We start from the raw sequence: 9839 nt of genomic DNA, 5'->3' as shown, positions 1-9839 counted from the left end.
TTGACCAGGAAGCTTCCATTGGATGCAGCATAGGCTGGTAAATATTTAGCAACAGTCTCTCCAGAAAAAAGCAAAGTGTGCTGGACACACTAAAGTTATGGTGGCATTGTCATCTTCTCCACTGCTTTCTTAATTAAGCCCAGACAACTGACAATACATCAGACCACACCAAACACTTACCGACTGCTTGTCTTGCTGAGCAGCTGGGTCCAGCGCCCCATCGACTGCATATCTCCACCATTCTTCCTAAGCCATTCCTTCTCCCCATCACTTACTGACTCCCTTTTATGTTCTCTGAAGGTTATTCCAAAACACCATCCCCATTCCCTTCCACCCGAACCCTGTCCTTGCTTCTTACTTCATTCATCCTCCAGGGAACCTTGCCTCCCCTGTCCCATAATCTCCCTCTCAATTCCATCCCCCATGCCACGGTCCGCTGGTCTGAGTTCAGACCTCAGCTCTGACGATTTCTGCCCCTTTGCACTGGGGTGAGTTGCTTCTCTCCAGATCTCAGTTCTGTTTTTCAAATGGAGTGCTGGACCAGATGACCTCTAAGGTGCCTGAGCTCTAAATCTGTGCTTCCATGGCTTCTGAAGCTCATTAAATTCTTATCTGCTCCTCTTTTGTCTGGGAGAAGAGATGGCTTTCCACCTTTCTAAGATGAATTCCCTCCCCTGGCCCCATGGTGACCTCCCTTGGCCTCTGCTCCATCAATCTTACACACACACCTTTTTCCCCTCCGTCCCCTCCGTCTCCATGCCAGCCTTCCCTTTGTGCTGCCCCTGCTCTGCCGGTCTTCATCCCTTCTCATGCCTCCTTTCTGCCTCCTCATACAAGTCCCATGGCCACCCCTTCCTCCATTTTTGCCCCTTGGTCCCACTTCTCTACTGAATCTGCTCTCCCAAAGATCCCCATCAGCAAACACTGGGTACCAGATAGGAAAAAGCGGAGATGAAAACACTGCCAGGCTGAGGACTATAGGAATGTTTTAATTCATAAATTGGTTTTAATTACATTACGTAATAATATCACAGTCTATTTTACAAGTGTATGAAGACATATGAAACAATGAAAACTAAACACGGGGCTGGAAAATGAACTCTATTCAAAAGCAGGGGCTGAGAAAGAAGTGGCGCCAAGGGGGCCGAGGGAGCAGGAGTGGGGGGATGCCATTCCTGGTCAGTGTTCATCCAACTGTGCTTACAACTGGACAGGGCTCTCCGCTCCCCTGCTCATCCTGTTGTGGGGTGGGGGAGGTTGGGCTGGTCACCAAGTGGGAAAAGACCAGCTGGCTGCCTCTACAGAGCTGGCCAGCCGGGGGTGCAGGTCTGTGGTGGTGCCAAAAAAGGGGGTGTGGAGGAAAGTCAAACAGCTCCCTTCCCTCCCCCCACCCCAGACCCCAAACCCAGATCCTGGAAATCCACACCCACCCTTCTCTCAAACGTAGAAAAGTCTCACTCTGGACGTGCTGACGAGAAGGTCGTCATCAAAGAACTTGGTCTCTATGATCACATTCCCACTGTTGAGAAGGACAGGGAAGAGGCAGCAGCAGAGAAAAGAGAGGGGGCGTTAGAGAATGGACAGAGGCAGGGGCCTGAGGCGACCGATGCAGGCCTGCCCAATGTGCCCTGCCTGGACAGGAGCAGCCTGCTCACTCTGGCTTCAGGCAGGAGAGTCTGATGGCTAAAGGGTCACAACCTATGTGTCTACAGGCTCCCCCCAGGCAGGGGCAGGAGGAGGGAGCCCTCACTCTGCACAAGGTATTAAAGCTTAAAACAGCACAAAGACTTGGGCCAGTGTGTGTGTGCATGCTTGTGTGTGTGCGTGCGTGAAGATGGAACTCTGGGCAGGGGAAGGGGGCAAATCAATATACTCTACACCTGCATTATGCAGAGGGAGGAGAGGAAGGTACACAGAGATTAAGTGACATCTCTCTCTTCCCTCCTGGTGGGGTCTGAGGGTCCCCATTTCAGCCAAATGAGGCGTGAAATGACCCCTGAAGTCGCTTCCAGCTCTGACATTCTGTGATCCAGGGGCGGGCTAAGAACTGCTCATCTCCAACACAGGCTTTACCTCACTTTTTCCAGCATCTAAGAGACTCTGAGGTCAAGGAAGGGAGTCATAATTTTATTAGCCAAGCCAGTCATGGTGGGGCTTACAGGCCTCATGAGTAAGTGAGGTCTGGCCTAAGTCAGGCAGTGGGCAGAGAGGACTCTTTAACAGAACTGAGAATGTCTGTCTTGCCCACACCTTCAGTTTTACAGGCTACTGATGCTTTTTGATCCCCACAACCAATGCTAAGGGCAAACTGGGAACTCAAAATATGATGGACCGATAATTTAAAAAGCTATTTCCAAGGTTCCTTTAAAACACAACATGGCTTTTTACAAAGGCTTATTCTTGGTGGATTATCCGGCCTCCCCTATCAGCTCAGCTGGGTGAATGACTCTGAAAGAGAAAGAATTCTTCCTCAAGAGAAATCGATAAAGGATTTGACAGGGTCTTTGAACAAATGGCTGGCTGTACCTTGGGTAGACTGCTAAGTGATAGTCCCAGACATCAAGCCCAAGTTCAGAAACACTGTAACACTGAGTAAGGGCTTTGTCAGATTCTGCCATAGGTAGCCCATACCAGCGAAGACAGATGAGGTTTAGAAAAGTCAAAGGTATGGTCAAAGGAGGAAGACTCTGTCCTTTTGGCAACCTAAACAACCCACCCAAATGATCCAAAGTGCCCTCTGCTAGTCTCTCTTACCCTCACCTATTGGCCCAGGCTCCCACCCGCTTTTCCAGGAATCCTTGCTTCTCAGTCCATTTTCCTAAGACCTGCCCACTCACGTTAAGACGTTTGCTGGCATCATCTGGGACTCTGGCGCTGCCTCTATCAAGGACTGCCAGGTGTTTGTGGAATTAGGAATCACGAAGCCAAATTCGAAGAACCACTCTGAAGGAGGAAGGAGAAGCCAGGCTGAGCAGGTGTGCTGGGGAAGGGCTCCTGACTTCCTCCTTGCTGACTCTTTAAAAACCCAGCCAAACAAGCCCAGGCCACTGCTCAGGGCAGACGGCCCCCAGTCGGTGGGATAGAGAATAGGGCCTTTTCACTTGGAATGACAGCATTCACTATTTTACACACACACTGCTCATCTGGCAGAACAGCAGCACACTGTACCCTACAAAAAGGGTCCTTTTCATCCATTAAGAATCAAATATTGCATCAGTAACAAATGTCAGGGAAAAGCTAAGCAGGCCCCCTGGTGAAAAGAGGCATTTTTGCTTGTCGAACTCAAAGCACTTTGCAATTCTTAGTCTGTGTACATTCAAGCAATTTTCCTTTGGAGAGGAGGTGGAAGGAATAGATAGGACGTCCTGACCACCCAACACCATCACCAAGGACTTCATTAATTTTGGTGTGGTTTCCTCGTTCCATGGGAGCTCCTGTCAGACCAAAGCAGGCTCACGGCACTGGAGCTAGACGGGACCCTAGGAGTCATCCAGATCAAGACCCTCATTTTACGAGAGAAAACTGAGACCCACAAAGGGGAAGTGACTTTGATGCTAAAAAGGCAGTTACGAGTTGTACTGGGGTTCCAGGGCTCTTACCATTGTCCCCACTGTCCCCCAAGAACTGCTCTGGCTCCCCAGGGTTCCCCCTTTCCCCTCAAACCAGTCATTGCCAAAGTACCTTCTAAGCACTGCCCTTTAAAATACACTTTTTGCTCCAAGCGGAATTTTTCCATCTGCTCTGCTGAAGAAAAGTTCAACTCCCGAGACACAGCCTTACACTTGAGGATTTTCTTGGGTACACGGGCTGAAAAGAATATGGGAACATGGAATGGAATGAAGTTAGGGTCACAGCCTCCTGATCATGTGGTGGGGCATCTGCCCACATCAGCTGGGCTCCTCTGAGCATGTCTGCCCCACCCCTTCAAAAGAAAGAAGATTGTTTGACTCTCCAAAGGCAACGGGGCATCAGGATTTTGTCCCTACGGCTTCACTTACGCTGACGGATCGTTTACTGTGCCCAAAGAAATGATGGTTGTGGACAGGAAAGCAGCATAGAAGGCTAAAGATTCACTCGGCCAATCACTTGGCCTTCTCATTTATATCACCACCACCAACTTCTTCTTGCAGAAAAAAAAAAAGCAAGGCCCTTTTAAAAAGTCACCTTAGTAGATACATGCTGATCTTCCTGGCCAGCCAGACTGGTGGCAGTGAGCTGCTGACAGCCCTTCTCTGAGGCTGCTGGGGATTTCCCAGGAGGGAAATGACAGCAAAGTCATCATTCCCACTCACGTTCCTGGTCTGCACTCGATAGAATGCAAGCTCTTTGAGGGCAGGGACTTGTTTTGCCTTTTTCTGTATTCCTGGAACTCAGAACAATTCTGGGCACAGGGTGAGTGCTTAACAAAGCCTTGTTGACTGGCTGTCAGATCCTGGAAGAAGCCAAAAGCTTCTGGTCTCCAGACTTTGGTAAGAATGGCAAGTGGAAGAGTTTGTCTATTTGGGTGTCAGGCAGGACGGGAGGGGAGTGAGAAGAGAGGAAGGAGGAGAAAGAAAAGGTGCAGTTTCTATGTGGCTTCCAACTAAAGCCTGCTCTGAGCTCAGATTCCCCAAACCTGGCTCCCCCGCACCAGCCCCGACAAAAGAGTCTGAAATTACCTTCATGCTCCACACCAGGGACAGACAGGTCTTCCGTTCCCTGCCAAAGGATCTTCCCTGTCTCAGCATCCCGAAGGTTCATCCAATTTCTGATTGAAGAAGATTAAGGAAAAACACACCTCTGAGCTCCCATTGGGCTGTCTGGGTCTGGGACTGCTGAGTTCGTCACTGGCTACTTTTCCATTGGTTAATCAACCTGTTAGGTCCTGTGACAGCAGATTTGATTATATACAGCATTTTAGAGAAAAAAAAAACCCAAAGGATGTAGTTGAGACCTAGAGATGGATCTGACAGATCTGGAATCTGCTAGAAAGTGATGGAAAACCAACCAAGCAATCCCTGATTATGGAGGCCAACTCTGGGGCTACTAAAACTGGAAATAACGACAAAGCAAAACGATGAAATAAAAAAGACACAAGGGGTAAAATGTATCAGTGGCGAGAGAGCCAGCCTCTGAAACACACTGGTTGTGTGACCTCTGGCAAATCACCTGACCTCCCAGTGCCCCCAGAACCTTCAACTATAGGCAGTAGAAGAGATGGAGGGTAGAGGGAATTCTTTGCACTGATCAAGTCACAGGTTTGCAAAGAAGTGAGGCACATTCTCCTGTCTCCTCTTCAGAGCCAAGTTTGGTCATGATAATCACACATCAAGCTAATATTCCTAGGACTCGACCTCCCAAGTCTCCTCTTCTTCAGGCTCCTTAGTTCCTTCAAATAATCCTTATACATGGTGTCCTAAATGTCTCAGGACAGGTACGCACATCTGCCCTTAGACTTTTGGGACACTGTATGGTAGAGGCTTGGGCGCCGTCAATCTCCCAGTTGTCTTTCTCCATCAGAAGGCTGCCATCCTGTCAATGAAGCAAGCTCAAGCTACCTGCTCCATGTCAGAGAGATGAAGTAGGGTCCAGAATGAGACAAACTTTCTGGACACAGTCAATGTGGCAATCTGTTCTGCTTGACCATGCATATTTGTTACAGGGGTTTTGTCTTTCTTTTCTTTTCTCCCAGTGGTGAGGGAATTTAGAAAAAAAATATAGATTTTTGTTCACTGAAAAACAACTTAATTTTTAAAATGTTGTCATCTAAAGACATCTGATATTTTCTTAGGACTTTAAGTAATGTGTGGAACACATTGGGGACATACTGCCAATGATGCTAGGGATAGAGAATGTTAATTATCTAGGCTTCTTCTGGAGTTCTTCCTCTGCCAAAAACAGGGCAGTTAACACATTCTTGTCTTGCCTCAAAGCAATATTATCTCCCAAAACCGGAGGAAGCGACAAGAGAAGCCTTCTGTTCTAGACCTGATTCTGAACAGCAAAGATGAACTAGGACGCTGGCTAGAAAAGATGGAAACGTTTAGAAAAGATGACCGGTCACTCCCATCTTAGAATTCATGATAAAAAAATCAGAGATTTTTGAAAATGGTTCAGAGAAAAGATAAGTAGGATCCTAAGATCTAAAATTCTGCATGGCAAATTGGACCAGGAGTAAAGGGCATTGATAAACTGGGGCAAGTCTAGCAGAAAACCACCAGAACAGCGACGGCCTTGAGATTATACACGAAGGAAGACCAGCGATAGAAATGACTGGTGGCTCCAAGCCAATAAAGGACAGTCCTGTGGAAGCAGCATAAACTTGGCCTCAGAGGGCAGAGCTCACAGCACCAGAAAAGAATACTGATGCAGATTTCTGCTCCCTCCGAGAAAAACCTTCCTCGTGACGGCAGAGGGACACAAAATAGGCTGCCTTGAGGGTTTGTTTTGGTTCGTTTTTAGTAATAACCACTCATTGGGACATTGTTGCAAACATCTTGGTCAGGTATATGTTGCGCAAATGGCCTATTTGGTCCTTTTCCCCTCAAAACAAACCTGCTGGCCCATGCACTATTACAAGGTAGGAAAATATCATTCTGAATCTAAAAGGACTGTCATGGAGTATTGTCTAGCTCATACCTTTTCGGGTCTCGCATTCTACCTTCCTTCCCCTGCTTGTGTGAGTAATTGTTTATTCTGGCTAGAATTTGTGTCCTGTCGGCTGGACTGAACCCCAAAGGGCTCCCAGGGCAGCTGACCTGTGCCATGTTCAATAGTAGACACTTGGGAGGCAGCCAGTGGGAACATAAAAGTATTTGAGCATTTCTCCAGCGTTTCTGTTACTAATCAATTTCATCTTGCTTGGAAGTGGTGATGTAAAGACCTTAGGTAGGACACGTATGATTGGAACAGTACACAATGAAAAATCCTAGACAGACAGGCTAAGAGGTACTCCCAGGCTATTAGAAAGACCAGAATGAGGCCTTTATTCAGTTGGGCAGATTCCCTAGAGACTAGAGAGAGAACTTATTATGTGAATACCATGTGCAAATACTGAGCTAAGTGCTAAGGATTCTGATGCTGCCTCTTCTTTTCCCCCCTGAGATATACTTGTCCTACAGGAGTCAATGCTGGGTGTCCTGGCAAGAGAAGCCTCCAACTGCTTGGGGGCCAGGGCAGTGGGATATAAGCCCCTGGCATCCCTGTGACTACTCTGAAGTCAGTCACTGGATTGTCCACGTAGCCGTCACTCCCTCCTGTGGCCACCATAGCACCCCCTCCACAGCCATTCTCAGGCCTCTCTTCTTCCCTCTTTGGGAGAACTTATCTAGCTCCTTGTACTATTCTCTGTTATTTCTAGCTGGTTAACTTGTCACCTGAAGCTTAACTGTCCCCTAAACCAAATGCTGTCCTGACATTCAGCAGCATCACTTAGCCCACCCTCCTACTCCCCACCACGGGTTCACTGCTATGAGTCTCTTTACCATCTCCTCTCCAGTTCCCTCCCTCCCTCCCTCTCTCAAAGGGCTTAGCACAGTGCCCAGCACATAGTAGGTGCGTGAGAGAGACTCTCTCTCTCTCACGCTCCACCCCTCCAGTTCATGAGGAGCCTTCCTAACCAGGACGTTCATTCACAGTTCTTTGTACCCGAATGCTCATAGATCCATCTCATCTAAAAAGCTTCACACCTCAGCCTCCACCTTCTATATGAAGCCTTTCTAAAGGGCTTAGCACAGTGCCCAGCACATAGTAGGTGCTTAATAAATGTTTGTTGCTTTATCCTCTTTCCTGAACCACCTAGCTGCCAGGACTTTGTCTAAAAAACCAAACCAAAACAAACTCCTTTATTTATTTATTTATTTATTCTGGCAGTGTGGTGCAGTGGCCTGCTGGGTTCAAACCCCACTGCTGATTCACAAGGGAAGATCCAGGTCTGGGCCTGTAGAAGGTACTGATCTACATAAACAAGGAAGTCAGCCCTGAGCACTCCCTACACCCAGGAAATCACTGGTCAACCCTTAAAGCATCTCATTTATTTTGTAGTAAATGCGGGTGTGTACATACAGCTTCTTTCCCAAGGAACTTAAGCTCCTCAAAGGCAGGGGCCTTATGTTTTCAACTTTTGTTTTCCTAGTGCCCAGAGTGAGACAGTACCTGGTACATATCAGGTGTTTAACAAATGCTTATTGAAGGACAGCCACCCCAGCAACAAGTTCCTCCTTGCTAATAAGACTGATTATGAAGACAACTTCTCCTTACTGTTTCTTCCATCTTACTGGAGGATGACATTACCATTAAAGTAACTCAAGAAATCATCAGCTGCTCTGGTGTTGGCAGAGAAAAAGCTGTGGCAAATGCTGAGCTGCTCACAAGGAAAGGATGACCTGGACCCACGACTGTGTTTTCTGTTCTGGTCGTCTATGGTAGACCCTCATCCCGATGCTTTCAGCATCCCTGGCCACCTTTTCCTCTATCCTGTTTCTTCAGAGTAAGGCATGCCTTTCCAGAGCCATGCCTCACACTCATGGGTCTCATCCTACAACGTCTCAAGGAGGCCAAAGTTACTGGCTTATATTACAATCTCTAATTCATCTTGCTCAGGACTAATTGTTGCATATACTCTGCAAATGTGTGTATAAACATCTGAAGTCACAGGATTTGTAGTTAGCTCCTTTCTGCAAAATGCTAGGGGTCTATTTTTATTCTTTACTCTACATGTTATTTAGCTACTGTGTCAAGTGGATGGACATGGCAATTTTCTCCCTTTCCCTTCCTATTTAAAGTCCTTTGGATGGAATTTGCAAAACTGTAGGCAAATGTAGCTACTAAGTACTACATTCCTGGCCAGGAGCCTGTTACTCCTATATTTTATACAAAAGTTGAGGGAAAAAAACTTCATTTTCCAACATTATTTTCTTAACTACTAGCCCTGTGGTCTCTAAATCTGTCATTCTCTTGAATTCTTTGTCTTTGGGGGCAGTAGTAATGAAGCCACCACCTGTGCCCAGAAGGTCTTCAGTTTCTTGCCTTAGACTTTGTAATCTAGCAATGCTTTAAAGGTTCCTTCTGGCAGTAACATTTATGAATGAATGAAAAACAATTAGCTAGAAGTTTAAGATGCATAAATCACTGGGCTAAGCCCTGCAGATACAAACATAAGAGCAAGCTTGTCTTTGCTCTCCATTCCTTTTCTTCCAGTGACTGCCAGGCTCTATCATCCCTAACCTCCCACTAATCTTCCATCACTTCCTCTCTCCTGGTTGCTTCCCTGCCACCCACAAAGACGCTCATGGCCCCCCTCTCCTTAGAACCCCCACTTGATCCACCCATTTCCACTCACTATAGTTTGACACCTCTCCTCTTTTGTGCCTAACACCAGGAGCTTTCTCATCCACGGTAGGTTCGTCCACTTCCTTTCCTCCCATGCTTTCCAAGAATTTTTCTCTTTGGATCACAACTCTGTCATCTGATGTGTTAACTACCACTCCCTGATCTGTGTCATCTATAAATTTGATAGGCATGCCATCTGTATCTTTATTCAAGCCATTGATAAAAATGGCAACAGGCACGAGGCCAAGCACAGATCCCTGAGGGACCCCACTGGAGATGACACCAAACAATTAACTATTCTTTCAATGTGGTGGCTCAAATGGCTCCAGATTCATTTATCTGTATGATGGTCAGTCATCCCTCTCCAGCTCTTCCACAAGAATTGTATTAGACATTCTAAACATGCACACCACTCCCCTGACCTCTCCTACCGAGAGAGGAAATGCTGCTCTTCTGATAACCCATTCTGGAATATTCCTGGTAATGAAGTTCACTGGCCTAGAACTTGCAGATTCTGTTCTCTTCCCTGT

General features: G+C 47.0%; 1 protein-coding gene across 5 annotated transcripts in view; it reads right to left on the bottom strand.

Annotated features, from left to right (window-relative positions):
* Positions 1 to 969: 969 nt before the first annotated feature.
* The window catches only part of PDE6D (phosphodiesterase 6D), a 50584-nt gene continuing 41714 nt past the window's right edge, over positions 970 to 9839 (bottom strand). The window contains exons 2-6 of one of the 5 annotated variants that reach the window (XM_069103705.1): positions 4659 to 4747; positions 3682 to 3807; positions 2838 to 2943; positions 1459 to 1519; positions 970 to 1328 (exon numbers count right to left, since the gene is read on the bottom strand). In XM_069103705.1, the coding sequence (XP_068959806.1) occupies positions 1299 to 1328; positions 1459 to 1519; positions 2838 to 2943; positions 3682 to 3807; positions 4659 to 4747 (412 nt within the window). In that variant the 3' untranslated portion in view covers positions 970 to 1298. Of the gene's footprint in view, positions 1520 to 2837; positions 2944 to 3681; positions 3808 to 4658; positions 4748 to 9839 lie in introns of all 5 variants that reach the window. The other 4 variants (XM_069103704.1, XM_069103707.1, XM_069103708.1 and 1 more) reach the window with 4 other exon arrangements.

The sequence above is a fragment of the Petaurus breviceps genome, unplaced genomic scaffold (genome assembly GCF_028583685.1).
Source record: "Petaurus breviceps papuanus isolate PSGF00001 unplaced genomic scaffold, PetGlider_PUasm1.0 639, whole genome shotgun sequence".
Lineage (NCBI taxonomy): Eukaryota > Metazoa > Chordata > Mammalia > Diprotodontia > Petauridae > Petaurus > Petaurus breviceps.
This window is presented reverse-complemented; position numbering and strand designations above follow the sequence as displayed.